Below are 23749 nucleotides of genomic sequence, written 5' to 3'. Positions count from 1 at the left end.
ACCTTTATTATGTTACGTACGTAACGTGCCCTTTCTTGAAAGAGAGATCCTTATTTTGGTCATGCATGGTATCCACTCATCAATGGAAGTGGCCCCCACCAGGTGTTCTACAATATCTCAAAAACATTTTGAGCAGTATCTTTGCAATGTGAATAAGTGGGGGTATTTACCAACTGTGCCTATGGCACAGAGTTGTGTAGGGTTATTAGTTGTGAAGCCTAAGCACAAGAGCTTGGATACTCGCTAGCAAATGCAATGAATCACAAGCCACCTGTTAGAGCTGTTACAACTGTTATCACATTCTCAATTAAACATGGTGTGATCCCGGTAATCCTAGAAATTAAAAAAAAAGTTGTGAACTTGAACGATGACCCAAATCATATCAATACATATTATTATTGTTTGCCTGCTATTCACAAGAAGAGAAGGATATTAATTTCACATTGTTATTTATCCTTGTCTTTCCTTCCCCTTTTCTCTTTCTGTACTTTTTTTCTTCTGATCATCTCCTCCTCTTCATACCCCTAGCCTTTCTCCCCTCCTCCTCCTCCTCCTCCTCCTCCTCCTCCTCCTCCTCCTCCTCCTCCTCCTCCTCCTCCTCCTCCTCCTCCTCCTCCTCCTCCTCCTCCTCCTCCTCCTCCTCCTCCTCCTCCTCCTCCTCCTCCTCCTCCTCCTCCTCCTCCTCCTCCTCCTCCTCCTCCTCCTCCTCCTCCTCCTCCTCCTCCTCCTCCTCTTCTTCTTCTTCTTCTTCTTCTTCTTCTTCTTCTTCTTCTTCTTCTTCTTCTTCTTCTTCTTCTTCTTCTTCTTCTTCTTCTTCTTCTTCTTCTTCTTCTTCTTCTTCTTCTTCTTCTTCTTCTTCTTCTTCTTCTTCTTCTTCTCCTCCTCCTTCTCCTTCTTTTTATTCTCCTCTTTCTCCTTCTTCTTCTACTTCTTCTCCTCCTTCTTCTTCTCCTCTTTCTTCTCCTCCTCCTCCTTCTTCTTCTTCTTCTTCTCCTTCTTCTTCTCCTCTTTCTTCCCCTCCTTCTCTGTCTCCTTCCCTTTCACTTTCTCCTCCCACTTCTCCTCTTCCGCCTTTATCCGTTTTTTTCTTTTAGTATCAAATAAACTATAATTTCACCTAAAATGTGATGATCAAGATAGCTCTATCTTTGACGTAAACTTACTCTAAGCCAATTTCTACTACTTCATGACATTAATCATGTTCATTTCATTTTCCTACATTCTATTTCATATGAAATGAATGAAAATAAAAAGGCGGAGAAAAAGGAGCAGAGCGTGAGGCACACTAAGATCAGATTCCCTTGTACGTGTTCAAACAGCTGAACTCAAAGAAATCCCTTGGCCTCTTACATATGCAGGGTCAAATTAATTGAAAGCTTGCCAAAATTACATGTACATGTTTTCCTCAAGATTTGAATTTGCCTAACTGTACAAATACTTTGACACACATACAAAACAAGTTTTATCTGTAAAGAACTCTCAATTCATAAAAACAAGTTTTTGCCTAACTTTAGAAATGGTGTGACACTTTTAATTAGTGATCATTTTCAATTCAAGCACAAATTTTAAAACAATTTTGCAGTGCACAAAGAAATTATTTTTTCTGGACACGACTTTTCACTCTTACATGTATGTGACTTCCCTAAACATATGTGCCCCACTGCCCCTATTACATAAACAATGCATTTCATGGAATAATGTAATACAAATTTTCAAATTGAAAACATAAAAATCAAGGATAATAATAATAATAATAGTCAGTTCTTGTATAGCACTTAAAACATGAATAACGTCTCTATGCGCTTCCAAAGGATGAGCATGGACCGATTAAACTAAAGGAGGGAGTTCATGAATTGTTATCAATTTAAATCATGATCAGCTTTGGGAGATAAATAAGGAGACAGATAAAGGTCATTCACAGTGCACAAGCAGATGCAGCAGATTTGTCATTATGACATCATTACACACAAACACAATGATGTATATGCAAGTCATTTTACTTAATGCAATAATGAATGTGTATCGCATGTAAACAGAGAGTAATAGAACACTTTAGTTACATATTCAGTTTTGTTCAGACAAAACATGGGTTGAATATGATGAATGTACCTTACATTTGACAAAGGTATGTCTGACTTTGCACCAAGTAGTTCTTTTGTCAATGGATTCCAAAAATAGCAGTTTAAATAGAATATCTCGTCACAAGTCCAAAGAAAACAAAGCATGAATAAAGTTTCAACGCCAGAGAGTTGTCTGATGTGTTTTATGAAATGTCACCCTCTGCGAGGAATGATGTCATACATGTATCTGCCTTTTCGATGCCCGCGCACTGTAAACTATGAGGTTTGCCCTTAAGTTGGCGCAATAAAGTTGTTATTACTGTAACTGGTTTCCCATCTTCAATATTACTTAATGTTGCAATGCCTGTAGTCCCGGGGGGGGGGGGGGCACTTCCATTGACGAGTGGATACCATGCGTGTCCAAAGAAACGCGTAAAAAGAATCTCTTTTTCATGTTTGGGCATATTACATACGTAACGTAATGAGGGTGTCAAAAACACTAAAATACTGAAAATGGGTATATATTTCGCTAGGAAAGCTACATGTTTACGGTCCAATTTGCGAGGGTATAAAAAGACAACAATGCTTTATAAAGGATGTACTTATTGCCCCAACACTACGTGTTTAGTGTCTGATTTGAGCGAGGAGTGGGAGGTTGGGTGGTACTATATAAACCCAATGTAAGTAAAGGTAAAGCCGACATCTGTGACATAACAATTAAAATATCGCTGTACATGTACATTGTTTAGGGGGTCAAATAAAGGGAATACTTGTAAAGTGCACCGTTTTGTTTCAAATACTTGTTACGGGTAGGGTTTCACACACCAATACTTGTCAAGGGGTGCATTTTCAGAACAAGGCAAATACTTGTTTAGGGTGCTTTTCGAAACCCCATGGACGGGCATGGTATCCATAATCCACTTGTCAATGGAAGTGGCCCCCCTGGGCCTTTTATAGTAAACCAATATTTTACCCAAGGGATATTTCATTCGAAAACAATCTTACATGCTCTTTCAAAAGCCTCTTTACTCACATCTAACATAGAGATAGAGCATAATATCATCCACTGACTGAGCAGCCCCCCTCTCTCTCTCTTTTCTCTCCTGATATTGAATTCATTTCTTTAACTTACATGTATATCCATTTGAAGTAACCAAGTCTAACTCACAGTCACACCCACACAAACACACCCACACCCACGATTCTAAGCATGACAAAAAATAACTTAAAAATATTTTTACAAAAATCATACCATATAAACAATAAGTAATAATTCATTAATAAGTAAACAGGTATTCCTCAAAATACAAATATTCTTCAAAATACAAAAAGGTAGCATTTGAAAAGAGCCCCCAAAATGCAAAAAGTAGCCCCCGAAAGGTAGAAATAGAGCCCCCGAAATTTTACAAAAAATCTAAAATGGAGCCCCCCCCCAAAAAATAATTTTTTCCCTGCCTGTTTTGCAATTTTCTTTATCTTTCTATCCCCCATCATTCATTCATAAATTTCCATCATCACTTCACCGATTACATTTCTTTTACTAGCTAAAGCTCATGCAGATAAACTTTTGAAAATAAATACATTTTGCAAAAGATGCAGAAAATCATAATGAATTCTGAAGCAACAATTTAAACCCAAAGAAATGTCAACACCACATACAGTATAAACCCATGCCAATGCCAATTTCCTTTGCACATAATTTATGGAAATATGTCATTCTTACCTCATACTACAATCAATGTGATTGGATAGGATGCATGATGGGTAGAAAAATGAAAGTGGGTAAAATGATGACGGTGATAACAAATGCAATCATCAATACTGAAAAAAATTCATTCAAATGGGTAAATCGATGACAAAGAGGCAATCATGATATATATTTCAAATGAGGTCATTAAATGAGGCAGCTCAGCTAAAGCCAGGGTAATAATAATAGCAGGGCCCGCTGGTAGAACAGTTTTTGAAACTGAAGTGGCTACCCTGGGTAAATATACCTATATTATTATTATATTATTATTATTAAATATTTTGCCGTTTACATGATATTAAAGGCAAGCTTATCTAGGTTGAATACTTGATACATCAGCATTCACAAAATGCATAGGAACAGGCACAAATCCTATTGGATCTTGATAAGTACATGATTGTATGACATTGTTAATTTGTAATAAGTTCAACATTGGTTAAAAAGATTAAAAATATTTGTCATAGCTGGTACACAATCACGCTGCTATTAATGAACCAATGGTTAATAACAATATTTAGATAAATCATGAAGTTTTTAAATACAAATGTTTCCACATTTAATTGAAGCAAGCACTCCAACAATAACATGCAGTCATGCACACCAAAACATATTATAAACCAATAGTTACATCTGTTAAATTTTGGGGAAACAAAATACAAGCAGAAATGTTTACGCGTTGAGTTAAGAAGTTCACAAACAATGAATGTTTCAATGAGATGGAACAACATTACTGATCATTAAATATTATGTAGGTTAAGAGTGTGTTCAATACACAAAGAGCTACCTTGTAAACAGGAATTCTTCATAAAGGTTCATGTATAAGAAATGGTAAATGGCAAATGAATGTGAATTTCATGAGTAATAAATCCCAGTACATATTTATATACATGTACATAGCCAATAAAATGAAATTCTTCATGGTGTCTATACATATTGGGTATTAATTCATAAAGTTATAATTTCTTGAAAAACAATATACCATACACACGAAAACAGATATATCTATGATGAAAATAAATTTGTTAGAGATCATATACAGAAACATACCTGCCAACCATTCTGAAATCCAAGAATAGGTTCAAAGAATTTATAAAAATTATGAAAATAAAGACCTTTTTAAAGTTCTCAATTTTTGCATAACAAATACCATCCCTATTCTTTCCCAAATATGGTCATCCTAAATAAATAGGTAAAATTAGCAGGTATGTCAAAAAAGCAAACTCAAATTTGACAAAATGCACATTTCATTAGGAAGCATGCAGGGTCAACGACTGAGTTTTTGGTATTTGCAATATTTTGTCAGAAAAAAAAATTGAGCAGCATTTCAATAACTGACTGATAAACACATTTGGTTAATAACCAAGTAGGTAATCAAGCATAGCAATGATATATACGTACACATAAGCAGGCCTGACATAAGGCAAACAGCTATGGAGATGAAATTACAAGGTTTGTGCATTCTAATCATGCACTGGCAATTGACCTTACATACATGTACATCATTCACTTGATCATCACATTGTGACGTCTGTATTTGTGCTTTATACCGATATATTACTATTCCATCATTCAAATTTAGAGGACACCATCAAACATAGGTTTGAGGCTTACTAAGGCAAAAACAGGAAAGTAAGTAAATTAAAAATAAAGATGTTAAGAACAGACATTTGCACATGTATGGCATATAGGTTCAACTTTTAGCACCCATGGTACATGTACTTATAAACAGACAAATTAACAAATATAAATCTTAATAATATTGTCAATGTTTACAGAGCATTTTTCATCCTTTTAACTATCTTCTTCCTTTGTTAAATTTTGCTTTCTGTTCATTCTTGCATTTTTCATGAGAAGAACAAGCTGAAAACTTCAGTTTGTCAATAATTTATAAAACAAAATAAAAAGAAATAATATATGAATGAAAAAAATCAACAAATGAATAGGATAATAAATAAAAGGAAAGAAAATTATAAAAGTAAATAAATCAACAAATGCATTTAAATTAATGACTGAAAGAAAAAATTAGGGAAACAGACAAAAAAATTAAAATAAATAAACAAATGAATAAAGAAATACAGAAAGAAATAACTAAACAAGAGTGACTCGTGATATTTTAGTACATACTGTATAGGGTGGGCAAGGTGAAGATTATTATTTAAAGGAGAATGAAACCCTTGAAACCAGCGGAATCCATATCAAAGAGAAAAATCAAAGAAACATATTGTTGAAAGTTTGAGGAAGATTGAATGAATAATAACAAAGTTATGAGCATTTGAATATTGAGATCACTAATGCCATGTAGATCCTCCCATTGGCAATGCGACCAAGATCTGTGATGTCACACACGTACAACTCCCTCATTACTTTAGTACTTATTTCACTTATATTCTATCACAAGTCTATCACAAGGTAAGGTGTTCTCTTTATGAGAGGACAAGTACAGAGGTTTCACAACATTATATCATTGATGAATCGTTTGTCATATGATTAGAATGAGCAAAAAGAGATGTTTTGGGGTATATTTTCAGTGTCCAAAAGGGGGGAGTTGTTCATCTGTGACATCATAGATCTTGGTCGCATTGCCAATAGGAGGATCTCCATAGCATTAGTGATCTCGACATTCAAATGCTCATAACTCTCCTATTGCTAGTCCTATTTTACTCAAACTTTTGTTGATCTTATTCTTTGATTTTTCTGCTTTCACAAAAGCTAACTTGCTCCAAGAGTTTCATTCTCCTTTAATTAATATTTTAAGCAAAACCTGGGTATAAAGGTGCTCACCGGTAAAGACAAGAAAAAGAGTGTTATTTTAGGCAGGTGACCATTATTGATATAGGTTTTATTTACATGCACCAGAGGTTAACCATAACCAAGGGTAATATAATAATGCAGCCTGTATATACTTGGTTATAGACAATAGGGTGACAGAGCTACTTACTTTCCGTGAATTCTAGTAGAACAGAAGATAGAGGGAGACATAGAATAGAAATTATAAACCAACATAGAAAGATGTAAAGGTAGAAGCAGAGCTTAAGTGATCTACTTGAACAGGCGCAGGGTTATTGAGTCGAGGCCGGCACTTCTGGATCACAAGGCCAGTGGAGAAAACCTTGGCTTCTCCCATAGACATAGTACACTCAATTCAGGCCAAGGCCAAGACCAAGGCCGGCAAAATGTGACCTCAAGGCGGGCCTTGACTACATCCCTGAATAGGCCTATACATGAACACAACCTCCGTGAAGAGAGAGAGAGAGATCATGTGACCCAGTCACACTGATCAGGTGACTGAGAGAAGAAGCCCAAGATTTGTACATGACCAAGGAATTAATCCTACCAGGAACCCATTCACCCCACCTGGGTTGAGTGAAGCACAGTGTGGATAAATTTATTGCTGAAGGAAATCACGCCATGGCCAGGATTTGTACCCACGACCCTCCGTTTGAAAGGCAAGAGTCAGAACCACTAGACCACGATGCACCCACATTCACTATCAGGTATTCAACTTAACTATGGTTTTGAAATGTTTTGTTCTAATTTTTGCTCCGTTAGAGAATATATCAAAATCTACATCAAAAACATATAAATTTGGATGTACATGTACCTCAGTGCAACTTAAAATATTCAAAGAGCACTTGAAATCATGAGAATTTCAATAGTGAAAGTGAAAACATAAGCAATAAATGCTTGAAAAGGATATGACAAAACCATAGAGGATAATCAGGCATTCTGAAAAGTAAAACTAGATCAAATGGTCAATGTAAGGTCCTAGGTAACTATTTTATTAAAGGTTAATTGCCTCTTTAATCGCATACTTCACTTTCACTTCATTTCTAATGAAGAATGATTTACGATGGTCTTGCTCGAGATCATGTGAGCATGGCTTTGCCTAAGATGTAATAAAACGTCGCTGGGCTGATTAAACCTCGTATCTCAAACTTCAAATATTTTGATGACATCTCAAAATAAGCTACATTTTAAAGTTAAGTGGGTAGCAACCTTCTTTTGCCTTGAAAGAGTTCTTCACAGGTTATCAGGAGACTGTTGTTCAGACAATATGAGGCTGCCACCGCTGCAGTATCTTTTAAATACAACCTTTCCGAGGCTGCCCTCCAAATTGTTAAATTTTGAGATACAAGGTTTTATCAGCCCAGCCACAATAAATAATGAAACTACCTGTACATGTAAATCATGTCTTAGTTTAATGAACAGCATGCTGTACGTGTACATTGTAGAAACCGTGATTTTTCCATAAAGAAATTTACATGTTTAATGAGGAAAGCAATGTTTTTGCACATTATTGAATTTGTGATTGCCTATCCCAACATGAGCATATTGTACAAAGAAACTGCAATGAAAAACTGCAAACCAATTTATGTGTTGTGCTAGTAGTAAGTTGTATATGACTTGTCCCATGCAAGAACTTGCAAGACTTTGAAAGTATGTAGCTTGAATTTAACAGGTTACCTGGCGCGGCCTGGAAAAAATTGCTACCATTTTGTGAGATGTTGAATTCACTTCCGAACACAACTTGCAAAAAGCACAAAAAAACCTCTAAAGAATAACAGCTTGTACAGGAGTTGGTACATTGTAATGAGAACGATATATTATACAAGAATGTGAATATCATAAAATCTCACTACCTCATCTCAAATACAATTTTATAATGTTAATTGTTATATGATTATCAAGACATTCTCCAAATTTCTGGTAAAAATAATATTTATACAGGGTTGACTACATTAGAACATGATGATAATGATGATAATGATGATGATGATGATGATGATGATGATGATGATGATGACAATGACAATAATGGCGGCGATGACAATGATGATGGCGATGACGATGATGACGACAACTACAAGAATAATGATAATACTAAATCAAAATGATGATCAAGATGGTAACAATAACCATTGATAACAAAAAATATGATAATGATAGTGATGATAATGGTGATGATGATGATGTTGATGATGATGATGATGATGATGATATCATAAAGATGGCGATGACAATGTTCAGGAATTTTTTTGTTATATGTTTATTAGTTCTCCACATAGGAGCTGGTTAACCCTCTTCGGTCAAAGTGGCTGTTCTTCTGAGGGGCCCAGGATGATAATAGAGTTGAAATTGGTGATGTTAAGGAGAATTGTGATGATAATATTGATTAAATATCATTTAAACAATTCTGATGACAACAACACTGTAGTAGTTTTTTTTATGAAAATGAAAATCATGAAAATATGACGCATAATGACAAGCAGGATAAGGTAGCATGCATCACAAAACTCACCAATCTAATTTGCTTTCCAAACACTGAAGCACGTTTAAAGTCTAAAGTTGCAGAGGGGGAACTATTTGAAGATGCACCCTAAACAAAAAAGAACCAAGATCCGCCAAACAACATGCACGTGAAACACACAATTTGACAACTAATACAAGACACTTAAGGCCATATCCTTGTATGACATGAGTGAGTTGAATCGATAGAGTAGAAAATTAAACAAGTAAAAATTCAAACGGAATGCAAATGGCAGTGTTTTTTGGGGCAAGATATTTATCTGTGACAGCTGCAGTTGACCCAGCTGAGGTAAATGAGAACCTGGCAGAAAGTTATTCCTTGAAAGACTTAAGCACCTTCTGTGCTAAAGTTGGGAAGTCATTCTGGAGCCCCAAGATTATCATAGCGAAAAGGCGTGAGTGCTATACAAACTTAAATCATTATCATTTAATTATTATTATCAGAATCATTTTGATGGCATGCTCTGCGCATTCTTACGAAACAGCTCGCAGAACACTTGTTACAGGTCAGTCCACCCCAACAAAAACTTGATTTGAATAAATATAGAAAATTTTAAAAAGCATGAAGTTGAAACGAAAAACCAGCTCGGATGTCGAATAAGAAATTTATGACATTATACTTTATATCTGATATCAATGAAATTTTCAGTGCTGTGCTTGTTTCATTTTTCTCTTTATATTTAAAACAACTTTTTGTTGGGGTAGACTTGCCGTTTCGATTCAACTCTACTGATTCAACTCGACTCATATTTTGTGAACACTTTTCAAAGAATAATCATGCACTGAACTAATAAAGCGACAAGATTAACAAAATTAACAATACTGGTGAAATCTTTAACATAGCTCAATCTTGTGATGGAGGGAGGGGCATAGCACGGATTCCGCTCGAACTTCAAACTACAGCTAATCTGTAAACTAGTTCTCTTTATACTACAGGTAATGAACATCTAAAGCAATCTTCATAGGGAAAATGGCATTTGACCATTGCCAAATAATAAATCACAAAGTGACAAAAATATAGACATTTTAGTATGTTCACTTATGCACAATACTAATTATACAGACAATTTAGAGGGGGAGGGGGGAGAATAAGGTACATGTACATGTAGGTTACATACACTTCATCGTTATTTACATTGAAGAAAGCAATCTTATTATTTAACAAAATATCAGTCGTACACAGTGAGTTATAACACAACAATTTATTCTAATCATAAGGAATGCGGAACTTGCTATAAAATCAAAAGTTCCCTCCAAGAATTAATACAGACACGTTTTTTGCTTAAATATACTCAAAGTGGAGGTAATCAGTGTAACAATATTAGGTGAGCTCCTAATAACTGCAATTCTGAACACTAGTGCGGGGGAAAAAAGGTCACCACACATCAGTGATATTAAGGACCAAAATATCTTTGTACCTTTCTTGGACTGTTTGATAGCGACCGAACAAATTTCTGTGAAAAATGAGCGGGTCAAGTTTTATTGGCTGAAGGAAGTTTAATTTGTGGACTCAGGAAACAGGGAAGTGGCGATCAATCGCAAAAGTTGTGATAAGCTAGATCATTGTGATGAAAAACTTAATAGTAACCAATCAGACTTGTTCTTTCAATTCGGTGAATTCACAATACGGTGCGCCATCTATCGGTTGCAGCGGACAGGCCTAAATTCGCAATGCCTCATGGGAAAAGTCAACATCTGCTGAGAGCGCTAGAGCATAATGCATGCGATGTTGCACTGACTGACGCGGCTCGGTCGGTTTGCATAAATTTATGCTGTTTACCAGGGAGAGAAATTTGCTGCAGATTTCTTTGAGAAATTAAGACCGTTTTCGGTGAATTCTTCCTCTGCTTATCAAATGGTTTTCATTTTTTTATGCATCTTTACACCAGCACTATGCGCTGGCTGCGCCTAGCCTGCGCGTGATGTCGACCCATACATTATAAATTGGCCTGTCCACTGCCAATCAATAGATGGCGCACCCTATTGTGAATCCACCAAATTGTACGCTTGAATTTCATGATTAATTGTACATTGTAGTAAATGCAATCAATCGTAAATAAATGTTCTATGATGACTGCTATACCTTGTGTTACAGGCAGCAGTTGTGACTATTCAAACAAACATAAAATTCTTCTAACATTCCAAACAGAATGTTTCAATAGTCATAGAACATGTATCCCCATTATCTCTCCTCCACGTAAAGATATATCACATTTCATTACGATTTGTTTAAATGCTCTACTGGAATTAACACAATATGCAAAAGCAAAGAAATTGTGGATCCATTTTTATGACAAACGTAACAGAACATTTAATAAGTATTAGCTTTGCAATGTGACTCTATAATAGGCATCTTTACACAAAACAAGATGCACTTGACAAGTCGATAGACACAAGTAAATGAAATGAGAAAACTTACCTCAAATCCTTTAGATGTTTCAGGTTTATCTGTATTAATTGAGAATAAAAACATAAGTAAAAAAATTATCAGACTGTCTTGCTAATATCGCTTTTCAAAGACAATTTATGACACCTTATAATGATCAGATTCTTTTTAATTTATGGAATAAGACTCACTTTATAAAAGAAAACCTATAGATTTAAAAAAAAAGTTTATTATTACTTTAAAAAAATATTGTAGAAATATTCATTGAATTTTGCGCATCAGTAGTATAAAACATTCCATTCAAATAAGATTATCAACAATAGTACTGACTAATACACCAAAATAAATGGTAAGGAAATGTGCAACTTAATGAAAATATCAAATTCATGTTTTTCTTTTTATATTTTTTAAATGGAATATATATTGTAATGAGCAAAATACACCTACTTTTAACAATCCTGTATTTATGTACTTTTGCGAAAAATGATTCTGCATTATTCATGTTGAAAACTTTTTTTCAAAAGGAAGAAAATAAATGTTTATTTGAATGAATGAATTTACCTTCAGTAACAGGCGAAAGGTTTATGCTAACAGCTCTCTCATTTGATGAAGGCTAAATGAAAAACAGAGAAACACAAATGAAAATAATAATTTATACTTTATCATATCACAAGGTATTTATAATTGTAAGACATGTCACTTGCCTTCTTTTTCCAAGATTTGCTCATTCTCCTGAGGAGCAAGAACATACTTGCCAAAGCATTAGAGTTTCGGTGGTCCTTTTCAAGACCAATCATATCCCCAAAAAAAGGGAAACACTAAATTCCATCCCCAAAAATAAACACTGATTCACTCTTCCCAATGGAAACCTTAAACAAGTGGAATGCCTCTGGCAGTCTCGCCTGCATTACGCAATTTGATATAGCAGCAATGCTGACTTTGTAAACAGGTACTGAATAATTATTCACAAAGGAAAACATTCATATGATAATAAAATATTATGTCCATCGACCCAACATTACCTTTGACTATGATCATGTGACCTATTAAAGATGTGTGCAAAACAATCATTTATACTTGATTACCCTTATGTCAATGTTTCATGAACTATATAGATCCATAAACTTTCTAAGTTACATGTATGATGCCAATTCAACAAATACCCCCAACATGGCCAGAGTTCATTGACCTAAATGACCTTTGATCTTGGTCATGTGACCTAAAACTTGCACATGATGTTAAGGGATACTTGATTGCTCTGATATCCAAGCTTCATGAACTAGATCCATAAAATTTCAGTTATGATGACAATTCCACAAGTACCCCAAACATGGCCAAAGTTTTTTTTATCCTAAATGACCTTTGAACTTAGTCATGTGACCTGAAACTCACACAGGATATTCAGGAATACATGGTTGCTCTTATGTCCAAGTTTCATGAACTAGATCTATAAACTTTCTAAGTAATAATGACATTTCAAAAACTTAACTTTGGTTAAGATTTTGATATTGATTCCCCCAACATGGTCTAAGTTCATTGACCCTAAATGACCTCTGACCTTAGTCATGTGACCTGAAACTCAGGCAGGATGTTCAGTAATACTTGATTACCCTTATTTCTAAGTTTCATGAACTAGGTCCATATACTTTCTAAGTTATAATGACATTTCAAAAACTTAACCTTGGTTAAGATTTCAATGTTGACGACACCGCCGTCGCCGTCGGAAAAGCGGCGCCTATAGTCTCGCTCTGCTATACAAGCGAGACAAACATTACTACACTTCATAACAAGCCACTTTTATCATCATTATTTCCATTATCTTAATGTAGTAGTGTAAAACATTGTATTGCTACCTTTTTATGAAACTCCACCACAGGAGCGTTTTCTTCTCCCGAAGCCTCCGCATTCCCGTCAAGCCCTTGTTCCCTCCGTCTCCGGCTGGTAGCGACCAGGATCCGCCGGGCTCGGCCAATCTTCTTCTCCAGCATGAATGCTAGTTCTGTTCTTTGAACGGAGCCGATGAGGACCATAGATTCTGTATGGAGAAGGTGGAGAAGAGATTTAAGAGTCAATTAACGATTCAATTAATATTAATGTATTTGTCTTTGTACATAATGAATAGGTAAAAGACAGATAGCATAACTTCGTGGTGTCTCTGACAATGTGTCATTGCTTACAGCAAATCAGATTCTAATGTCTCTTCTGATAGTTATTCAGTACGAGCAGAACTTAAGGAAAATACATGAGGGTGACATGACGATTTCACTCTGATCATTGCCCTATTATAAAAGCAGCCCCTGAAATTCCCTGAGCTGCTCCAAGTTCTACCACAAACAATATTTAGAAAATTGATATTTTACATATAGCAGAATGATGTTCACTTTTACAGCACAATTGCTCATTGCATAATAAGGAGCCCTTGAAATAAAAGAAATAACAAAACAAAAAAAACCACAAAATACATCAGCAATCACCCCGATGTGAAAATATATTTAAAAGAATTAGTTCTGCTAAGCGAATATTGATATTAAAGTTCTTTGGAATATGTATCAAATAGAACGTACATGTATGCAACGAAAATTTGGAAGACTTTTCTTTATATTAAACGTTGAAACTTTAACTTGGTTAAACAGTTTTATTGCTCGTAGCAAGCACAATCAGTATTCATAACCAGTTATAACAATCACAGACATCACCGCATCAACACTATGACTATCATAAATACACCACCACATCATCACCAAAATAATAACCAATCACAATTATCACAACCAACACCAACATTATCATCAGTACTACCACCACCACCACTATCACAATCATCATCATCACAAACACCACAAATACCACCACCACCACTACTTCCACCATCCTCACTACTACCAACACAATCACCACCTCTCTCCATAATTGAATGATATCCTACCTGGGGGCCGTTTCATAAAGCTGTTCGTAAGTTAAGAGCGACTTTAAGAACGACTGGTGATCCTTTCTTATGCGCTAAACCATTCGCCAATGAACATTTTGGTATATACCATTTACCACAAGATCACCAGTCATTCTTAAAGTCGCTCTTAACTTAGTTACGAACAGCTTTATGAAACACCCACCTGGTGCATCTACTAAAGGGAATGATGTTAACGATGAGTTGTTCAGAAGATCCTGAAGCTCTTTATAGGTCGACAGCCAGGAGATGAATTTCAGATTGCGTACCATGATGTCTTCTACAAAAATATTATAAGTCCTGCAGAAAAAATATGAAGATACAGACCAAGGAAAAGATTAATTTAAAAAAAACAGCAAATATTTGCTATATTGTATTATGGTTTAAATTGGACCCTCTGGGAATTTCCATGGCTGTTTTATAGGCTTTTCAGGGGTAAAGTCGCCCCAAGCCCTGCATAATTGCTTTCCCTGATAAAGGCATCTTGACAACAAACTCTTTCACTTGCCAAAACCTATAAAAAGATTTTAGATACTTTTTGACATCATAATACAGATCAGTTTGCAAAGTTGACTTCTTCAGAAACTCAGAAATGGCATATACCCTCCTTTCGGCATGTGGGGAGAACAAACCATGAATAAACAAAATGATGCACCAAAATCTATGTAGAAAATGACTTCTCAACAGGGACAAAATTAACTGGATTTTTTTTCCTGGGGCTTCTTTAGCTCACTAAATCAAAGTTTTCTACATTATCTTACAGTTTATATCAGACCCTATGGAAATTTCAGGGGGCTGTTTTTAGTTTTCCAGGGCTCTTTGGTAGACATTTCCAGGGCGAATTAACCCAGAGTTCCCTACATCTACAGTTGAGGTCAAAAGTTTACATACACCCATGAAATTCACTGAAATTTGTTTGTTTGCCAAACATCGTCAAATTTACTACATATATCTTCAGAAATATAAATACTACCATGACGAATTGGTGTCAATGAAAGAGCGTATTAAGCTCTTTCACATGATTGGGATGCCCTTGGGAAAGTATATTTCAGGTGGAATTTTCTTTGAAAAAAAAAATAATATTCGTGCCAAATGTATCCTGTTTGTTACTATATTTTCAAACATAGTTTCATAGAAATATATAAATGTCAAATCTATGATTTATATTACATTTTCTTTCATGATATGTCACCACTGAACAAAAAGATTAATCTTGAAATGTTTGTGTTGAGGAGTAACTAGCAGAAATATGAAATATTTTTGTCAAGTTTTTATTTTTAATTTGTCTAAAGTATGAAGATTTGGGGGGGAAAAATGACATCTAAATAGTAATCAGCTCCTGATGACAAAGCAATGTGATGAAGGGGCATGACATACTCATTTGTTTGATATCAATTTCATCATGATAGCACAAATATTTTATACGATACAGTAAATTTTATGATGTATGGCAAGTGTCAACTTTTCTTTGAATTTCCTGGGTGTATGTAGACTTCTGGCCTCAACTGTGTATATATATTTTTTTTTTTTGCTTCTCAATAATCTTCGATTCAGTTGACCATTTCATGAATAACAAGTGTTGAAATTTACTGATATCATAAACGATTTTCTTATACAAATCACATAGGTAAAAATTATCAATATTTCATGTGATAAGCTCTGACTATACAACTATGTCAGACAATTTTGAACTTACTTAGATCCAGCATGGCTGATATCTGGCAAGTATGGCAGTTTTTTAATGCGTATGATGCTATCATAGATTGACGGTTGAAGTAACTGAGCTATGGCATTAGCTATCAACACAGCAATCTGCAAAGAGCAGGAAAAAAATAAGGATTTACTACAAAGAGAAGAAGCAAATTAAAAAAGGAATAAAAGGAATTCTTCTAGAAATATCACATGGATGAATATGTATGAAGCTAACAGAACTACATAAAATAAAAATGTATTTTCTATTATCAATTAAGGAGGCCTATTTCGAATTATAGTGTCCACTTTACTTAACTATATTCTGATCGTTTTTCTACCTACCTTTAAATCTCGACTTTATCATTTACGATCTACCATTCTAGAACACTGAACTTCTTTTCTGAAATTCAGTGAAATATTAAATCATTAACTAATTCTTATGCAAATCCTGCATTTTTAACATAATGAATGAACAGATTATTCTGATGCAGATGAATGGACGGATGGATGAATGAATGAATAATTAATTAATTAATTAATTAAACAAAGAAACATTCCCATACATATAAATATAAGAACAAAATGTGCGATTACGAACAATAATGATTTTTATAGGAAACATGCCAAAGTTCCTTCCGACCCACTACAAAAGAACCGTTTACTAGTTGGGCCCCATCGGGTTGATAGAATGTAAGAATTCTCACTCACCATGACAGGTAAGATATGTGTTATTTGTCCAGTGAGTTCAAACACTATAACAGATGTTGAGATGGTGTGGGTTACACTGCCTGATAACGCTGCAGCACCTGGAAGACAAAACAAATTTTAATTGTTAGTGTAACTTTCGAGCGGTCAACAAGATGTTGATTATCTTATCATCTCATCACACAAACAGTACTTTGTAAATTAAAAGTCAACCACTGCATTTTATATCATACAAATAATGAACGATGTGTGAGAAGAGCCAATGGATATACCACACTGAGGTCTGCAGGACAGAGTGCGGTGTATCCATTTGGCAAGTCGAGCACATAGTTCATTATTTAGGTCCTCTATGCACAAGAATGCGTGCATTGTTTGTTTTATACAACCCCCCTCCCCCTCCTCCATGTTACTGAGCTGCCCCGAATGCTATATTTGATCTTCATTCTAGATAATTCTAGAAAATTCCAGACCTTGCACTATCCTGCACTCTAACGACCTCGCACTCTGACGTCAGAGTGCAGGATAGTGCATTTGGTATGACGTCAGAGTGCAGGATAGTACATTTGGTATGATGTCAGAGTGCAGGATAGTACATTTGGTATGACGTCAGAGTGCAGGATAGTAGATTTGGTATGACGTCAGAGTGCAGGATAGTAGATTTGGTATGATGTCAGAGTGCAGGATAGTACATTTGGTATGATGTCAGAGTGCAGGATAGTACATTTGGTATGACGTCAGAGTGCAGGATAGTAGATTTGGTATGACGTCAGAGTGCAGGATAGTAGATTTGGTATGACGTCAGAGTGCAGGATAGTAGATTTGGTATGACGTCAGAGTGCAGGATAGTGCATTTTGGATGCCACAGTGCAATTCGCTGAATATCACATGATCCGATTTGGACCAATCAGATTACAGAACATTCTTGGGAGTTGTATAATGACACATAGCTAACTTCTAGATAGTTCCTGGTATTACAAAGAATTGTGATTGATTTCAAATAGAAAAGAACAATTCGTATTGCCCCTGGAAAGGGTTGTGATAAAAATAAACGCAGATTGTGGGCTCCCAGTGGGAAAACTTACCTACGACAGCATAGCCACCAGGGACCACCTTGTTGAGGGCATCACCGTTGGGGATACCTTCTGGGAACCAGACTGCCATGGCCTCACCAACAAGACGGCCAAACGCCGCACCGATGGTGAACACCGGGATGAATACTCCGCTGGGCACAGGCAGGGTCACGGCTATAGCCGACATCCAGAACTGTGAGAGGACAAACGTGATTGAGGTTAAGAAGCAAGTCATGAATGATAGATTTATCACTTCAGCATTTGGTAGGGACCCGGTGGGTGTTTCATAAAGCTATTCTTAAAGTTATGCATGACTTTACGCATGACTGGAGCATGTTCTCAGGAGCTGTAATAGGGATATATTAGTTGACATAGGAATGGGTCAACTGTCGAGAGTAAAGTCAACCGTATCTTATGAACAGCTTTATGAAACACCCACCAGGTTGCTGCATTTCTATGGCATTGGTCATGATTTACTGAAAAAATATTTAACAGCCAGAAGCTCCATTGCAGAAATATTTACAAAATGTTCAAGAGTACAAACATGATAATCAACAACATCATTGAATATTTTTACTAAAATTTAAAATGTTTTTTCCTTAAAACAGAGTCCTATGAGAATCTGACACACTTCTATAAAATATATACATGTAGACAGTTTACCATATAAATCAGATTATCTTTATTGAAATCATATGCCATTACATATAAAGTAGACAATTTTCATTTAAAGCATACATCATTTTTAAGAAACAAAGCAATGAAACAAGATAATGAAAGTGCTAGAAGAAAAGGACTTAGTTGATACAAACCCTCCTTCTGTTTCCAGAAAACATGTAGCCTCCAGTGATACCAATCTCATGTGACAGTTTGATGTATAAATCCACATATAGTTTGATAATAACAAGTTTTAGCTTGAAGATTTTTTGAGGGGTTGTTAGACAAGGAACACAACCACATCACACCAATCCTCAAAGAACTTCACTGGCTACCCATCAAATCACGAATTGGCTTCAAAGTCCTTCTAATAACATTTAATGCTGTCCATGGTCTTGTCCCTCAATATATTTCTGAACTTGTTTCTCCATACACCCCCTCAAGGACACTTAGATCATCAACTCAACAACTCCTTCAAGTACCCAGACTAAGAACTAAGACGCATGGTGAAAGGTCCTTCTCCTCCAGTGCCCAACCCTTTGGAATTCCCTCCCCAGTACTCTACGATCACAAAAGAATCCTGGACTTTTCAAATCCCAACTTAAAACATTTATCTTTAATGAAGCATTCAAATAGACCTTTCCCAATACTTATGCCATACATGTATGTAACTAATTAATGTTGATGTTGTTTAAGTGTTATTCTTAGTAATTCCTTATGTTGTATAATTTTATTTCTGTAAAGTGCATTGAGAGTCCTTTCAGGTCTGAAATGCGCTATATAAGAACTGCATTATTATCATTATTATTAATGTGAGAATTAAAATATCTACTAGAAAACCAAGTGAACGACATACCTCCATTATAATAAAAACTACTAAGGTGACAAAGACGTTTGGCCGATGCCAGGGTTTGTAGATGTTTTCCTCTTCGATGTCTTCAGGGTCGTTGCCAAGGGTTGTATTGCTAAAGAGCTCATTGATCTGTTGTTTCTGGGTCAGCTGAAGGTTGAAAGTTAAAAGAGAGGAAAGATATGTGAATATCAATGATTTTGGAAGTCACAAATGTTTTTTTTTTATTACTGCATAAAACTAGTCATTTATATTGTACCATCTATCTATAGATTATCTATTCCAGGGCACACCATTATTATTACCCCAGCTTTAGCTTGAGATGCCTTCCAGTGGAATTAATCCTGCTGGGAACCCATTCACCTCTCCTGGGTTGAGTGCAGCATAATGTGGGTAAATTTCTTGCTGAAGGAAAACTCCCCATGTTTTGGATTCAAACCCACGCCCCTCTCGATTGAGAGACGATACTCATTGCCACTAGACCACGACACCCCTGCTTAAACCCTCAATTAGATAGGGACCACTTTCATCCCCCTCCCCCATCAAAATTTTTAATAACTCTAAAATCACAACAGATATGAAGATATTGTTTTATGGCTCTTTTCTTTAAAGTATTGTGCATCGTTGGGAACAAGTTTAAGAAAATCTGAGGGGTTGCAAGGTTACAACTCATTTTGGATGCATTACTTTACCTCTAGCGCATTAAAACTGATACATGTCCTTTAAAAGAGAAGGCTATGGAAAGGATTTAGATGCACTTACTTAGTTGCCCATCACACAGGCTATGCTTGTGATGTCATAAAAGTGTTATGTGATGATAAGGCATATCTCACATATTCAATAATATATCAATACATAATCAATACTAAATCAATACTTCTAAAGGAAGTAGAACAGAAAACTGTATGTTTACCAATTCCAACTTTATAAAGATAGTATTACTCATTCTTCTTCTTGCGAAACTTCTGATGCACACACATTTCATGGGTTTCTTATTCACTTCATTCCTCCTCACTAAACAGGTTCACTCCCCCAATTCAGAGTAGAATTATGACATACACTTGTTATGGTCAACTACTCGAAGTTGAATCACAGCTGTTTGGCTGGAGAGAGTCTACGCTGGATTATTATAAAAGGGGTTCGCTTCTGAACCCAAGTCAGATTACAGATTGGTTTCAAACCTGGTTTTAGAGCTACAGAAGAGTTTACAATTTATCTTTACCTTCAGAGTACAATTACCATCAGACTTACTCATGTTCCTGTATTATTTGTCATCATCAACTTATTTATAATCTTCAATAAATGTATATATAAACTGTACATCTTTGTACTGCTTTGTCTTCATTTAAGACTGGTTGAAAGTAAAGTGCAATAGATCCGACAGTTACATAACAAAAGGGAGATGTGGCCTCCATGACTGTGCGATCCATGAATATTTGGATGGGTTTTTAAACAAAATTCTTACAACAAATTCATACATATTTTTTTTATAATAAACAATACACAGTATAAAATTTGTGTGATTAGTGGTGATACAGGCACCTTTTGTATTCACAATTTTATGCAAACACACCTGATATATGCACCTTATGCTTGTTGCACATTGTAAAAACACTGGAGAGTACTGCATTGCCTCTTACACATTTCAAACTGTGCCTTATTTGTTTTATAACATACCTCGCCTGCCATGAATTGCCCAAGACCAAGAGGAAACGTGATGGATGAGATTACAAACGCTACCAAGGTGGGATAGATCAAACGGCTGCAAAAAATGAAATAAACATCAAATTAAATCCTCATAATTGCTTATGCATCTGAATTAATCTCTAAAACATACAACAAATTACATTTTTTTCTAAATTCATTCAGTTGAACTGAAGAAAACTATTTCTATATTTAGTAATCATTTTCAGAAAGTTTGGCAATGATTTGAATGCTTAAAATGTAATTAAAATTGATCATCTAGTTATTGAGATTTTTTTTCTGCATTTGGCGACCCATAGTGAAACCAAAGATTTAGACCATAGTTTGAACTATACCCCAGGAACCAATCGGAATCATTCTTCAAGCATAGTTAATCAATATCAACTATAAGGTAGAAAACAGAAATCTTCCAGCTGAGAAATTGAGAATGACTTACTTTTTCTGTAGGAAGTGATTGACGGTCTTTTGACTTCTCACAAAGTCGACTATCTTTCGGTGTAGATAAACAAAGAGAGCTCCTCCAAATCCACTTACGACTCTGATAGATAGAAGAGAGCAAAATTAAATTGATTATTTCGGTTCCATTATTCGTTTCTCAGACAAACATACATAAAGCATTGTGGCCGGTGAATAAGTCTTCTGACTTTGAAACAGAGGGTCATGGGTCATTTACTTCAGCAAGAAATTGATCTACATTGTGCTTAACTCAACCCAGATGAGGTAAATAAAAGGGTACCTGGTAAGAATTCATTCTTGAAATGCTGTGCCGTCACATCACAATAGTTGCCGATAAGAGAAGAGAGACTGGGATGTGCGGACGTGCAGATTGCATGATCTGAGACATCATGGCACAGATCAGCTTATCAACAAATTTTGTTCACTGGCATCTTGATTTCAACATCATTCACATCATATCTCCATTACGTTCGGTCACATGATACTATTTTAATAATAATAATAATGATATTCCGCATTTATATAGCGCTTAATACATCGGAACGACGTCTCTCAGCGCTTTACAGACATATTATTACCCCGGTCATCGGATCCTTGCATGGCCGCATACAATGTATGCACCTTCTCCACTCTCTGGGGAGCATTCCAACAAGAGTTCCAAGACTCAATTGCTAAGCATACTACATATAGGCTTTCACATCCTACCGGGTACCCATTTAACACCTGGGTGGAGTGGCAAAGTGTGGATTAACGCCTTGCCAAAGGACGCTAGGCCATGGTGGGATTCGAACACACAACCCTCAGATTACAAGGCAAGAGTCAGAACCGCTACACCACGACGCTTCCACTTTTGGCAAATCATTAAACAGAATTTGGTTCATGTATTATATACAAGAAGTTTTGACTCACCCAATGAATGCAAATGCCACAAGTTCTTGGACATCGAAGGGGAAATCCAATCGGAAGTTGGTTTTGAACAACGCGGTGATGGTTTCTGAAAGGAAATCAATATTCATTTTGTGTACTTTACATCACTGTATGGGAATGTGACCAAAACAATTCATTTATATGTCTTTCCATCTCTCCAAAAGCATTTGAATATATCAGAAAGATTTCAAAGAAGTGATCACTGAAAAAAAATGAGCCATTAAGTCCTAGTTCTTACTATCAAATGAAGTCCTGAAGTCCTACAGAATAGTATGGTATCAGGTGGATAATAATAATAACCCGCTTTTATATAGCGCTTAATACATCGAAACGACGTGTCTAAGCGCTTTACAGATATATTATTACCCCAGTCATCGGATTCAATCAGTCATTCCCGCACACAATGTGTGCATATCCTCCACTCCCTGGGGAGTATTCCAGTCAGTCGCCGATGAGGCGCACACAGTACTGGACAAGCTACAATGACTTTCACATCCTACTGGGTACCCATTTAGCACCTGGGTCGAGAATGGCAAAGAGTGGCTTAACGCCTTGCCAAAGGACGCCAGACCGCAGTGGGATTCGACCCTCTGTTTACAAGGCGAGAGTCAGAACCACTTCACCACGGCTCCTCCATGATTCATCCTTATGAATTCACAATGATATTTTACACATCAATTAACAAGTTTCAATTATTTTCCTACCTTCGTCTTTATTCCACACTGCCAGCAGCCTGAAAACAAACGCTCCGCACACAGCCCCAAAGAACCCTCGCCAGTAGTTCCGCACGGCGAAATAGACGGATGTTACCTCTATACTGAAGAGGACGCCCCCTATAGGTGCCGCAAAGTTGCACGAAACGCCCACAGCACAGGCCGCAGCAAGCATCTCGCAATTTCTGGATTCATTCTGTATGTACAGTTAATATTAAAAATACCAGGTGTGATTTCAATAAGATGACATAGAAACCAAGGGATGGGACTAATGCTTCAAATACATCTAGGAAATTAGGCACAAATCTGTATTTTTTTTCTACTGATGAGAATGTAGGCCTCTTAGATCAAATATTTATGTGCTTTATTTAAAACATTCAACTTGAGCTACTAAAATTAATTCATCCTTGCATCACATCCTCAATTAATTGTATTCTGAATCCAAAACAGTGATATACCTGAATAGATTCACCAAGTGCACAACTAAAATTCATTTTCAGAAATGGAACTTATATATTATAATACAAAAGG

The 23749-nt window shown here is 35.9% G+C and overlaps 1 protein-coding gene across 1 annotated transcript in view; it reads right to left on the bottom strand.

The window, feature by feature from the left end:
- Window positions 1–6567: 6567 nt before the first annotated feature.
- The window catches only part of LOC129276460 (chloride channel protein 2-like), a 29329-nt gene continuing 12147 nt past the window's right edge, over window positions 6568–23749 (bottom strand). The window contains exons 8-21 of the mRNA XM_064109485.1: window positions 23210–23414; window positions 22488–22572; window positions 21559–21660; window positions 21096–21180; window positions 19425–19568; window positions 17924–18104; window positions 16845–16942; window positions 16141–16256; window positions 14611–14744; window positions 13354–13535; window positions 12062–12113; window positions 11534–11562; window positions 9107–9184; window positions 6568–6757 (exon numbers count right to left, since the gene is read on the bottom strand). Coding sequence (XP_063965555.1) covers window positions 6647–6757; window positions 9107–9184; window positions 11534–11562; window positions 12062–12113; window positions 13354–13535; window positions 14611–14744; window positions 16141–16256; window positions 16845–16942; window positions 17924–18104; window positions 19425–19568; window positions 21096–21180; window positions 21559–21660; window positions 22488–22572; window positions 23210–23414 — 1602 coding nt within the window. The 3' untranslated portion in view covers window positions 6568–6646. The remainder of the gene's footprint in view (window positions 6758–9106; window positions 9185–11533; window positions 11563–12061; window positions 12114–13353; window positions 13536–14610; window positions 14745–16140; window positions 16257–16844; window positions 16943–17923; window positions 18105–19424; window positions 19569–21095; window positions 21181–21558; window positions 21661–22487; window positions 22573–23209; window positions 23415–23749) is intronic.

This window comes from Lytechinus pictus, chromosome 14, assembly GCF_037042905.1.
Source record: "Lytechinus pictus isolate F3 Inbred chromosome 14, Lp3.0, whole genome shotgun sequence".
NCBI lineage: Eukaryota > Metazoa > Echinodermata > Echinoidea > Temnopleuroida > Toxopneustidae > Lytechinus > Lytechinus pictus.
The sequence above is the reverse complement of the archived record's forward strand: the minus strand, read 5'-3'. Positions and strand labels throughout refer to the sequence as shown.